Source organism: Phoxinus phoxinus (genome assembly GCF_949152265.1).
Source record: "Phoxinus phoxinus genome assembly, chromosome: 1".
NCBI lineage: Eukaryota > Metazoa > Chordata > Actinopteri > Cypriniformes > Leuciscidae > Phoxinus > Phoxinus phoxinus.
In genome coordinates, this window is record NC_136876.1 from 29230632 (window position 1) to 29243660 (window position 13029).

At 33.4% G+C, this 13029-nt stretch overlaps 1 protein-coding gene across 1 annotated transcript; it reads right to left on the bottom strand.

Moving 5' to 3' along the window:
• Nucleotides 1-3376: 3376 nt before the first annotated feature.
• On the bottom strand, nucleotides 3377-12346 carry LOC306995298 (uncharacterized protein). Its single transcript, XM_079606781.1, has 4 exons — nucleotides 12290-12346; nucleotides 4398-4462; nucleotides 3671-3908; nucleotides 3377-3587 (listed from the first exon to the last, which is right to left on the bottom strand). The coding sequence occupies exons 2-4, from the start codon at nucleotides 4427-4429 to the stop codon at nucleotides 3498-3500; spliced, it is 360 nt and encodes a 119-aa protein (XP_079462907.1). The 5' UTR covers nucleotides 4430-4462; nucleotides 12290-12346; the 3' UTR covers nucleotides 3377-3497.
• Between the last annotated feature and the right edge of the window lie 683 nt (nucleotides 12347-13029).

A 13029-nucleotide genomic window follows, 5' to 3' on the forward strand; every position in this document is an offset into this window, starting at 1 on the left:
TTATTAAGTCAGAATTGCTTGATATAAAGTCGCAATTGTGTGTTATTAAGTCAGAATTGCGTGATATAAAGTCGCAATTGTGTGTTATTAAGTCAGAATTGCGTGATATAAAGTCGCAATTGTGTGTTATTAAGTCAGAATTGCGTGATATAAAGTCGCAATTGCAGGTAGTCAGAATTGCGTGATAGCTATAAAGTCGCAATTCTGTGTTATTAAGTCAGAATTGAGTAATATAAAGTCGCAATTGCGTGTTATTAAGTCAGAATTATGAGATATAAACTCGCAATTGCGAGAAATATACTTGAAATTCAGACTTTTTTTTCTCAGAATTGCATGTTTATATCTCGCAATTCTGACATTATAATACGCAATTGGGACATATAAAGTCAGAATTGCATGATATAAAGTCGCAACGTGTTATAAAGTCAGAATTGTGAGATATTAAACTAGTCTGAGGTAAAACGGGGGTGCTACCACAGAAACCGATTCTCGGGTCAGCAGCATGTGTCCAAATTTCAACCGTTCTATTTCATCAGAAAATATCTGAAAACAGCTTTAAGTGTAAAATACCAAACTTGTCCTTTAAGTTCTGTTGCTTTTATTAGAAAATAAATATAATGAACAAGACACTCAAAGTTCTTGTTATTTAATTCAATAGGCTACCAAAGACGTGTTTATCAATAATTTTTTACTTTACAGACATGTTTTATAAATATTTTTTAATAAATATGACAACAATCAAATAACCCATAGAGATCACACTGTGAGAGTTCGGAATACTCACACATAATTTATACACATAAAAACACGAAATCAGAGTTTTAAATTCAAACATTTTAAAAGAGATACATCACAGTTGTTTAAACCAATGAGCATTAAGCTGTGTCGTCAGCAAGTCGTTTCCCATCGTGCTCTTGATCAGCGCAGTGGGTGGAGAGCAACTGCGCTCGACTGCAGAATCCGACACGTGCAGCTTGCGATCGCGAGAGTGTTTTGACACGAGCCAGGCGGACCGCACTCAGACAGATCCGAGTATGAAACTGATAAAAAATGTAGACCCCACTGGCTGCGTTCACGCATGTCGTAATGACCGTAATTGTGAGATGACAACGCCTGACGTTCTACGTAAGGAGCTGCTCAAATCCTCAGACTCGGAATTATGCGTTTCTATTGCAACATCAAACTAAACAAATCAGCTGAGGTCAGGTGTACAGAGGTCTTCCGAGTTTACACCTTAACGCCTTTACAAGCGTTTTTACGTAAAGTAATTACGTTAATTACAACATGCCATGAATGCAAGGCTTTTAATGTGCTTTGGAAAACCGTCTCTGAATGAAATCAGCACAGGGAAGAGATAAACTTTATACGATAAATACAAAAAAACACAACATGAATGTGAAATATAAATGTGAGAAGAAAAAAAAACAATTCTCTCTTAAAATCTCTAATGCAAGTGATAGGCCCTTATGTGTGTTTACCACCTCTACATGTTACCGGCAGAGATGTACACTCCCCTCACTAACATATTTTATCTTCCCGCACGTTTGGAGATGACAACACAGCTTATTCCGATAGGGGGGTGACTTCTTAAGTAACCGGTAGAATTGTAGATGCTATATAAAAGCAGAAACCGTTGAAATGATCAAACTGTTTTTTAAGAAAAGATCCTTCAGTCGGAAAGCAAGTCCTTCTTTTCAGCAGGTCAAGTTTTAAGCCATTTAGTTTTATTGACCCGATGGGTCTGACTCTGAGAAAACAGAGAGAGGCCATAGATAATATTGCCTCACTGAATCCATTCTTCCTTTTGTAAATGCAGAATACTTTCTCCATCCATTTAAATGTCACAGTTATTTTATCTGGTAAACTACAGGCAAATGGGGAAATATAGCTTTTATGTGTTTCTGCAGGTCATTTCCTGGATGTCTTACATGATTCCACATTTTATGACAGAACAGTGTCATTTCTGAGAAGGTATTATGACATGGGCGTGTTTTATGTTTTTGTTTCCACTCACTTAAGAGATGATGCACAAGGTGTAGACCTTTGTACCAGTAAACATTCCATTGCAACCCTAAATCCATTGCATTTACAACCCAGACACTTCTTTTATAACATTATGACAATCATTAAATTATAGATTACACGATGACACGAAAAGTGATGACAAAAAAATGATCTTTTGAGGATATTTTGACCAAAAAAGTATGTTTTGAGACAACCCTCTTGAATTTAAATAGGCCTATAAAATCAACTGAAATCTTCTAAAATGATACAGTTTGATTATCATCATGTATTTTCTTAGGTCATAAGCTATTCTTTCTTTCAGGGTATGAGGGCAGCACGGTGGCTCAGTGTTTAAGAAGCTCAAGAAGGTCCCCGGTTGGAGCCCTGGAAGTGAGTTAGCATGTTCTCCCCGTGTCAGCGTGGGTTTCCTCCTCTTTTTCCCCCACAGTCCAAAGACATGCAGGTTAGAGGAACTGGCGAGTGCTTTCCCCTGCCTCTGGCCTAAACAAACTGGGATAGGCTCATATAAGCCTAGAAGGTCGTATAAGGAAATAGATCAGGGTACGAACCTATCAGTATCACAATAGTCAATAAATGGACAGACAGAGAGAAACTGGCAATGTGGTTTTATACAATTATTACCTTTACTGAAATTAAAGTTACTGAAGAGGTAGATAAAAATGCTTTTAAGTTACATTTTTCTGTTTTTATTTTTTATAAAACATGACAATTGAATAGATGTGTGCAGTTTACAGTCTTTGATGCATACTGTGTATGCACTTTAATACAAAGCTGTGAATTCACCACATGTGATATTTCAACTATTTCATCTGTTTAAGTAGGTCATTTGGTTAATTTTGTTGTTCATTTTATGAGTAATAAATGCATTGCATGGTGATTAGATGCATATGGCTTATGTCTGTGTGGGACAGTGAGGACAGTGACAGGAATGCAGGAGGTGGAGCGTCCTCTGTTGTAACAGCGCTGGACTTTGAGCTCAGGTGGAACATGGACCATGAAGAGCGAGCTTCCAGACAGTAGGAAAGATGGCTTATATAAAACAGTTTTTATCTCTCGTTAACATTGAACATTTTCAGGTACATAGTGGATATTATTAAGAGTGTGTTTATACAACATTCTTATTTTATTTTACATTAGCTATACAATTTAGATCCAGTCAACCATATATAGCATTTATTATAAATTAACACATTTTATTTCACAAAGTCAATAAAAAAGGTTTAGTTATGTGCAAAATTGATAAATATTCACTAAACAAAACATATATACATTTTTAAACTTTTAACCAAGTTCCGTATGCTAATTGTGTGAAACAGTTCATGACCCTATGACGTTCAAAATCCCAACAGAATCACAGATTATCACATCTTTGACATTTTCTTCCTCACTTTGCATAGGTAGCATGAGTAGTAGTCCTTGGAAAATCCCACTTTGCACCAGTCCAAGTGCTTGAGATACTGTGTGTGTTGAGATCATGATTCATGAATGTGAGGTGAGTTTGAGACAGATTCTGAATATGCAGGAGGGGGTTCAAGAGGGGAGGCTTCAGGCTTCAGACGTAACTGCAAAATAAATGTTTAAAAACATTTCAGGACAAGATTCATTCCATGATGATGTAGATATTCGACAGTATCTCCACGGTTACCTCGTGATAAGCCGGAGGGGCCTCGTACTCGTAGAACTGGACGGTGCTGTAGCGCGGCGGCCTGTGCAGCTCGTCTTCGGACAGAGAGATCGGAATGACGTACACCGACGAACGATCCACGACTCCAGCTTGACCCTGCAGGCGCTCCACGCGCTCCTTACGGGCCCGCTGCATCATTTTACAGAAGCCAGTACAGCAGATTATCAAAAAAGCAAAGGTTAGGATAGGTGCGAAAATCCTGAAACAACAACGACAGCATGAGTGAGAGTGAGCATGTGTGCAGATTTCATATTGGTGATGATAACAAACATATTACAGAAAGTAACTGAATGGACCATTTTGACATTTCTGGAATGAGGAAGTAAACTATAGGCTATATAGTTAACTATATAACTATAACTATAAACTTTTATAGGCTACAGGTACATACGAAATATTATTATAGTTTTACAATCTACAAATGAGATTTTAAAAAATCTGCTAATGTGTTTTCACAATTTCCAAAAATATAAGATTGAAGTCAGAAGAAAGATACTTTACAGACACCCTGAATTATAAATACACGCACACACACACACACACACACACACACACACACACACACACACACACACACACACACACACACACACACACACACACACACACACACACACACACACACACACACACACACACACACACACAGCAATCTGTTTTGGAGAGCATTGAGAGCAGGTATACATACTTAAATATTAAAAACGAATCACTGTTATCCATGGCAGTGATGGAATTGCCAATTCAGAAGCAACTCTGTAAGGAAATAAATTACATTTGGTGATGACAGCTTTAGTTAGTAAACAATAATAGAGTCCATATGCATGGGATATTGAAATCATTGTGGGGTTTTCGCAAACTGTTGTAACTCAGACATTATCCTATGGCAGACTGGACAGGTATGAAAGAAGCAAGAGCTTAATATTCATTCAAATAGTGCAGTCTTTCATCCAAAATTTACAATTTACTTAAATTTACTTAAGCAATTGTTTTTTTTCAATTGCTTAAGCACAATTTTGAAAACAGGGCCCGGTTTTTCAAAGCCCTACACACAATCAGCACAACACTACACCAAAGTAACACAACACCTCAGATCATTTGCAAGATAATTTGCAAAATGGAACACTTTTCTCAAAACTATGTATTATAAAAACCTTATTTTGTTGTCATAACATAAGCACAAGCATCATATGGTCTGCTTCTGTTTGAATCAATTACTGTAAACACTCATGTGCTCAACCTAAAACACTTTTAGCATTTACACAGAGAAAGTGTAAAAATAAATTCACCAACACCACATGACACCAATTGTGCAGACTAAAGTATTTATTTATTTTTTATTTCTGAACATTTCAACAAAACATTCATAACAGTTTTCATACAGTACAGTATTGTTGAAGACAGGTGAACTTACCTGTTGCTTTTTTATAGTGCTTAAACCTGATTGGTGAGTCTACAATTAAGCACCAGTGTGTGTGCACATCTGGTTGCTGTGTTTACCAATTGTTTCATGGGTGTTTTCATTTAAAAAGCCTTTGCTTTGAAATTGCAAAGAAATTACATCATGATAAATATCTGTGTCAAATGCATGCAAGTGTTTTGCAAATCACTGTTTGTAATGTTTTGCAAAAAGTGTGAACCTGAAAATGTGCTTACAGTTCTGTTCTAGGCCAGTGTTTTGCTCCTTGAGTGTAAGGTTTTGCTAATTGTGGGAAAGTTTTCATTTTAGTGTGAAAGCAATTGAAAAAAACTGTAGAGGTGGGTTTTTATTGGACATTGGACACTTTCAAAATGCCAACAAGCTAACTAAAATCCATTTAGCACCATTAATTGTATTCATTTATTTTAGAAATAATTTTATAATTCAGATCCTAGAATTCCACAAAATATAATTTGTAATACGACAGGATGCTATATAACGTAAATGTTAAGAAAATACAGAATTTTCCAGGTCCTATCAGATCTTTAATGTCTTAAAATGAATGTGTGAATATTTAACTGTCTTCAACCACCATAATAAACTTTTGTAACCTAATGAGTCAAGAAAATGATGCAAGATGTCTTGCTAACCGGAAATGTCCTAGTTCAGTATTGAGGACAGATGTAAAAGATAATCCAAGTGAGAATTATCCAGATACAATTTTTGGTTTTATTAAAGAATTAGCTTTAAACACAACATATTGTCAATTTCCATTCATATTTTGCCATTTACTGTAAGCCAGGGCCACCAAGGTCATCTATCCAAGGAATGGCCTACTGTTTGGTCTCAAGGGAGATAACAAAAAAAGACCCTTGGTTCCAGACCCTTTTACATTAAGTGAACTGTAGGCCCATAGCAGCTCAGGAGGGTCCCGCTTTTTTACACACATACCCCTTCAACACCCATCAAGAAACCCTTTCTGACACTATAAATCATGTTGATTTCTCCTTTTTTCACTGACTACCAACAGTGTTTTAGACAACACCTGTCTTTCCGGTGATCAAAAGAATCAGAGAATCTCAAAATAACACAATCTTCTGCTCTCAACATTAGATACAGCTCAATACCCTTGTGAAAAAGAAGTGTGCTTAATTGTATTGAAAGCGTACTTTTTGTGTGCTTAATATCATAAAAGTATACTTTTTGAAAAGTGCACTTGCAGATAATATAATATAGTTCAAATTAAATACCACTTAAGTGTACTTAAAGGGAATGCACTTTAATGACAATATTTCTTAACACACTTAAGTGCACTTTTTACAAATGCACTTTGTAATAATGTCTAATTAAGTTGAACTTAAAGTAAGTACACTTTCATCACAATATTTCTTAACACGCTTAAGTGCACTTTTTACAAATGTACTTTGTAATAATGTCTAATTAAGTTTAACTTAAAGTAAGTACACTTTCATCACAATATTTCTTAACACACTTAAGTGCACTTTTTACAAATGCACTTTGTAATAATGTCTAATTAAGTTGAACTTAAAGTAAGTACACTTTCATCACAATATTTCTTAACACACTTAAGTGCACTTTTTACAAATGCACTTTGTAATAATGTCTACTTAAGTTGAACTTAAAGTAAGTACACTTTCATCACAATATTTCTTAACACGCTTAAGTGCACTTTTTACAAATGCACTTTGTAATAATGTCTACTTAAGTTGAACTTAAAGTAAGTACACTTTCATCACAATATTTCTTAACACACTTAAGTGCACTTTTTACAAATGCACTTTGTAATAATGTCTAATTAAGTTTAACTTAAAGTAAGTACACTTTCATCACAATATTTCTTAACACACTTAAGTGCACTTTTTACAAATACACTTTGTAATAATGTCTAATTAAGTTTAACTTAAAGTAAGTACACTTTCATCACAATATTTATAAACACACTTAAGTGCACTTTTTACAAATGCACTTTGTTATAATGTCTAATTAAGTTTAACTTAAAGTAAGTACACTTTCATCACAATATTTCTAAACACACGTAAGTGCATGTTTTAAAAAGGCACTTTGTAATAATGTCTACTTAAGTTTTACTTAAACAGTTATTTTGATGTATTGACTAATATACTAAATAAAATAATAATTTTAATGGAAAATATGGAAAATAATTGTTTTTAATTTCAACTCAAGTGTGTTGTCCAAAATTATTTTGTTGATGTATTATAAATGTGTTTAGTCTATAATATATTGTGTGCATTAATGCACTTGAAATGTATTTTTCCTCTAAACTGCAATACATTTGTTTATACAGTATACTCCAGTACAACTTATTGTTGACATTTTTATCACCAGCTTCTGCTCTATGAACTCAATTAAAAGTGTCAGTTTTCTACATAATATTTGACAATAAAATGTCATTTATGAGAGGAGTTCTTAATGTAATATTAACGTATTGTACTTTACATCTGTGTAGAGAATACTTTTAATATCATTATGTTGATCTAATTAAATTAAACACATTTAATTGTGAGCAAAGTTAAACAAATCTAAACAAAATTAAACTGCATTTAAATGCAGTTAAAATACATTTAATTTAAATTAGACTACACTACACTATAAAAATGATTGACTTTTAGTTAGGTGAATGAATCAAGTTTTGTGAACTTACAAAGTCTAACAACACAATGAGTTTGAACCTATGGTTTGAACAGAAATTAAAAAGCTGAAACATAACCATGCATGAAATATATTAACTTTATTTAATGCGCATGCGCCAAATATACTACGTCACGATGACGCACTACTTCACCAGAGTTTGAAAAATGCACTGTTATGTTTCTGTAATCGCGATTCGTGAGGAAAGGAAACTGAAGCTGCGCAATCAGGAAGAGAACGCCACGCCACGTTTGATTACAGATGAGACGTTATACTGCAATAATGAGTCAAGTAAGTATATCTTGATGCTTTCTTTATTTTAAAATTTTCACCGTAACATGGCAGTTGTTATTGCGATTAAGACTGTGTAACACATTACATTATTTTAATCGCAGACAGACGCAATAGACTCGGGAGGTGAATTAATCAGGTTTTCAATAATTTATCTATGATTGCATTCTAATAATTTCTTACATCATAATATGTTCGCGTGTGGGTGTGTTCGACGAATTTGGCTGCTGAAAATATATATAATTTAATTAAACCGACTTTTTAAATCATTTAAAAATTACTAAATGACTTAGTCAAATTTGCTAAATACAGATCCAATATTGTAACACTCGAAGACATTTATATACATTTAATACATATAATCAATGTTATAACCACCATAAAAATGTAATATATCACTCTAGAAATAATGCTTGTAATGTAGCATTATTTTTTTATTTTTGCATTTGAAGAGTGAGTTGTTCAGTTACTATTTGTTTTGGAATATGTTATTTTTTTGTGCTTATCTGGAGTTACACGTTCATTTTGCAGGATCAGTTCATATGTGATTGGAGATACAGTGCAAGCGGTGTGGAATCACAGGCCTTTATTGATGAGGTGATGTTAACGTTACATAATTTGTCATGAATTGTTGCACAGACAGCACACCCTGATCAAGCTGAAACACTGCTATCAAGTCACTTACTATCCCTATAGCTTTTAAATACTTTGAATCTTCTCCATTTGCAAGTAATAAATTCCCACCTGTGCATTTACAGATGCCCCTATAATCATCATATATTTTACAGGTATCAAACCAAAGGAAGAGGGCCGCAGAATTGCTGTGTCAACTGTGGTACCAGTAAATACAGGAACATCCTTCATGAAGATGTGCGCGGTAAGCTGAAACTTACAAGCCAAGATGAGGAAACATTTGCATGGGTCTTGGGTATGGAAGTAAAATAATGGCAAATGTTTTTGAAACAAAAAAGCCTGTTGAATTGCACTACTTGAACAAAAAAAAAATGCATTGCATTAACTATGCTTGCATTTTAATGCATTGTATTTTTAGGGCTTGCATTTTGGGTTGAAATTTAAGCTGTGAATATTTCGATTAAAAACATTTCAAACCCATTTTCATTATTAAAAATCCAATAATCCATATTCACCTTTAATATTTTACTTAAAAAATATTAAAATGGTTTAAAAATACAACCTATAATATTTAACAGGTGATTTTTGGTCAAAAACAATTTTCCGCTTCGCAAATTCAGTGGTTCGAATTGGACAGTAAATTCAACTTTAACATCCAGGAACTGCTAGCCTGGAAATCCAGACCCAAATCCGAAAGATTAAGGGTCTGGCATTGAGTAATATAAATCACCCAACTCGAGGGGCGGCACCAAGCATTTATTTGAAAATCTCACTGCACGCAATTGGATAATACTAGTACGACCAATCACAACTAAGCCCCATACGCCTAGCTACCAGCGGAGCTAACTGGTAGATTAGACTCTTGCCGGCAAAACAGTAAAAACATCCTTCTTGCAAAGGAACGTTTCGAGCACCGTCTTCGGTTCCTCTTTTAGATAAAAGTCTAACTCGTTCATTGTAGCGGCCAAAGCTGTTTCAAACAACTGGTGTTCATCCACAGCCATCTTGCAATGTTACTAATGACGAATAATTTGTATCATTATTTTCGTCACCGACATTTTTTCACAGACGAAAACGAGACGATAACTAAATAAAAACCAGTTTTAAATGACGACAACTATGACGAAAATTTATTGACATTTGATTGGGGAATGAATAAACTGCTTCATCAGGGCAGTACTAAATAAAAAGAGAACAACATTTTTTGTTATCCCTCTTATTACTATAATTATTAACATTTTGCAGATACTGCAAGGTGTATAACTTTAAAGCGCAACTGTATATCTATCACTTTCATTCAATTGAGCCAAATATAATAATGGACTGGATCTGTTTTTATAAACAATTGTTTTCCTTCTGTTTTTGTTTTCTTTCTTCAAGGTATTTTTTCTGACTTTCCTGCTTCTCTGGAACATTTCCATTCACATATACTCTGGAGAGCTTCTGGGACATAGACATAAACAGCACTTTCTAACAACTTCAAAACATTTGGTGACAAACGATTTTGGTTTTCTTGTTTTTATGCCGTTGGAGTTCTTCAGATTTTGTTTTGTTTTTTGTTTTTAGACAAACTTACATTCACTGTAATTGAGTAAGATTTTAGAAGAAACCATTTGGTCCTGTTGGTGCTAGTAAAGGTTTAAGAGCTTTAATATTTTTACTTTAATATTAAGTCTCATTTGCTAACATTAGTTTATACATTAGCCAAAATGAACTAACAATGAACAATTTATTTACTGTATTTATTCATCTTTGTTAATATTAGGTGTGTGTGCGTGCGTGTGTGTGTGTGTGTGTGTGTGTGTGTGTGTGTGTGTGTGTGTGTGTGTGTGTGTGTGTGTGTGTGTGTGTGTGTGTGTGTTTTTTTTTATGGGGACCAAATTCCAAATTACCCCAAAAGTAGTAGTACCAGTAAATTACATGGAAACAAAAACAATTTTATATATCATACAGAATGTTTTCTGAAAATGTAAAAATGCATAATGTTTTCTGTGATGTTTAGGTACCTTTGTATTTGAGGAAGAAAATGATTGTGCATATAAGCTTCATTGTCCTCCAGACTCTTTCTAAAGGAGTTAAAGTGTTGTAACTGTTTGTGTTTATGTATAGTGTTTCTTTTGATTGTAACTAGGTTATTAAGAGATTTTTTTTTTATTAAAATTTGAAATGTACTAAATTACAAATTTATTATAATTTTTTAAAATTATAAATGTATTTAATTATATAACGAACGATGTACATGTATATTACATTAAAGTATATTTTAGTTCACATTAATTGCATGTCAGTATATTGTGTAGTGCACTTAAAGTATATTTTAAAGACACTAGAAGCTGTAATGAAAGTAGATATAAAGTTGTATTAAAGTCCCACTTAAGTTGTTCCAAAAAATCACTCTTAATGGCAACTTATTGCATTTTATTTAAACTTAATATGTGATACATTTGAAATTAATTACACTTAATGTGCATTGAGTGCGCCCAAAACAATACATTTAATTCACACTTAAGTGTATTTTTAACTGACATTAAAGTATATTTTAGTTCACATTAATTGCGTGTCAGTATATTGTGTAGTGCACTTAAAGTATATTTTAAAGACACTAGAAGCTGTAATGAAAGTAGATATAAAGTTGTATTAAAGTCCCACTTAAGTTGTTCCAAAAAATCACTCTTAATGGCAACTTATTGCATTTTATTTAAACTTAATATGTGATACATTTGAAATTAATTACACTTAATGTGCATTGAGTGCGCCCAAAACAATACATTTAATTCACACTTAAGTGTATTTTTAACTGACATTAAAGTATATTTTAGTTCACATTAATTGCGTGTCAGTATATTGTGTAGTGCACTTAAAGTATATTTTAAAGACATTAGAAGCAGTAATGAAAGTAGATATAAAGTTGTATTAAAGTCCCACTTAAGTTGTTCCAAAAAATCACTCTTAATGGCAACTTAATGCATTGTATTTCAACTTAATATGTGATACATTTGAAATTAATTACGCTTAATGTGCATTGAGTGCGCCCAAAACAATACATTTAATTCACACTTAAGTGCATTTTTAACTGACATTAAAGTATATTTTAGTTCACATTAATTGCGTGTCAGTATATTGTGTAGTGCACTTTAAGTATATTTTAAGGACACTAGAAGCAATTATGAAAGTAGATATAAAGTTGTATTAAAGTCCCACTTAAGTTGTTCCAAAAAATTACTCTTAATGGCAACTTATTGCATTTTATTTCAACTTAATATGTAATAAATTTGAAATTAATTATACTTAATGTGCATTAAGTGCGCCCAAAAGATTGCATTTAATTCACACTTAAGTGTATACTTTTAAAGTATATTATTTGTGTAATAAGTACACTTTATAAAAGTACACTAAAGTGCACTTTTTTTCCACAAGGGTATATAGGCTATATATACAAGCCCAGTCACATTTCTGTGATATTCTACTAGGTGAACATCATACACACTTTATTTATGTAGTTAGTGAATTTATTTCTTAAATCAAGCGAGTTTATAAGCACCTGACTGAAAAACAAATAAAAGTCTTACCTCAAAGGATGCAGGCGATTACGGCAAAAATGTAGACTGTGTGTGCACTGCTCTGATTTGAGACTGAGTCTTATCTGAGGGAGGGTTTATAGCGCTGATAGTGAAGTTTGAACACTTTTATGGTGACTGTCTGGTGTTTAAAGACACAGCACCTATCACATGTGTTTCCTGTAGCAGGACATTGTCTTTGCAGCACATAATTCATTTTAATCACCACAGAGCAAGTGTTCTTCATTATTTGTTTTTGTTTATTAGAACATGCTTTTTTACTTTTTTCCTCAATTTATCATTGAAGAACAGTCATTATATTGTCTCTCCCTGTTGAAAATGAAAGCAGATCAACATGAATTTCCAGGTTGCATGGCAGGCTGCACTGTAAAAAGTGATCAGTTGACTAAAAGTGAGGAAACCCATTGCCTTAAAATTATTAAGTAAATAAACTTTATGGATAATTGAACAAATTAAGTTGTGAACTTGACAATTCCACATAACTTTTTTTTTTTCAGTTACGCATTAAGTTTATCATCAGGTTAAGTCAACTGATAATATTTTACAGTGTGGTGTGTGTTGTTTTGGTTTTGGCACAACTGGTGAAGCAGAATGTAGTTTCTGGCAAAGACTGAATAAAGAAGTCTTACTATTTAATCCTGTAAAGATGCCTGGTGGGGACCAGCATCCAAAACAATATTTGCTGTCTACAAATGCCTCCGAATCCCAAGAGTTTCCACTTTTATTTATGT

Excerpts from the sequence above, each read along its gene's own strand:
- LOC306995298 (XM_079606781.1), bottom strand. The coding sequence starts at position 4,429 with ATGGATAACAGTGATTCGTTTTTAATATTTAA. Across the intron at positions 3,909-4,397 it reads GATTCGTTTTTAATATTTAA|GATTTTCGCACCTATCCTAA; the intron begins GTATGTATACCT and ends TTGTTGTTTCAG. Across the intron at positions 3,588-3,670 it reads CCCCTCCGGCTTATCACGAG|TTACGTCTGAAGCCTGAAGC; the intron begins GTAACCGTGGAG and ends TTTATTTTGCAG.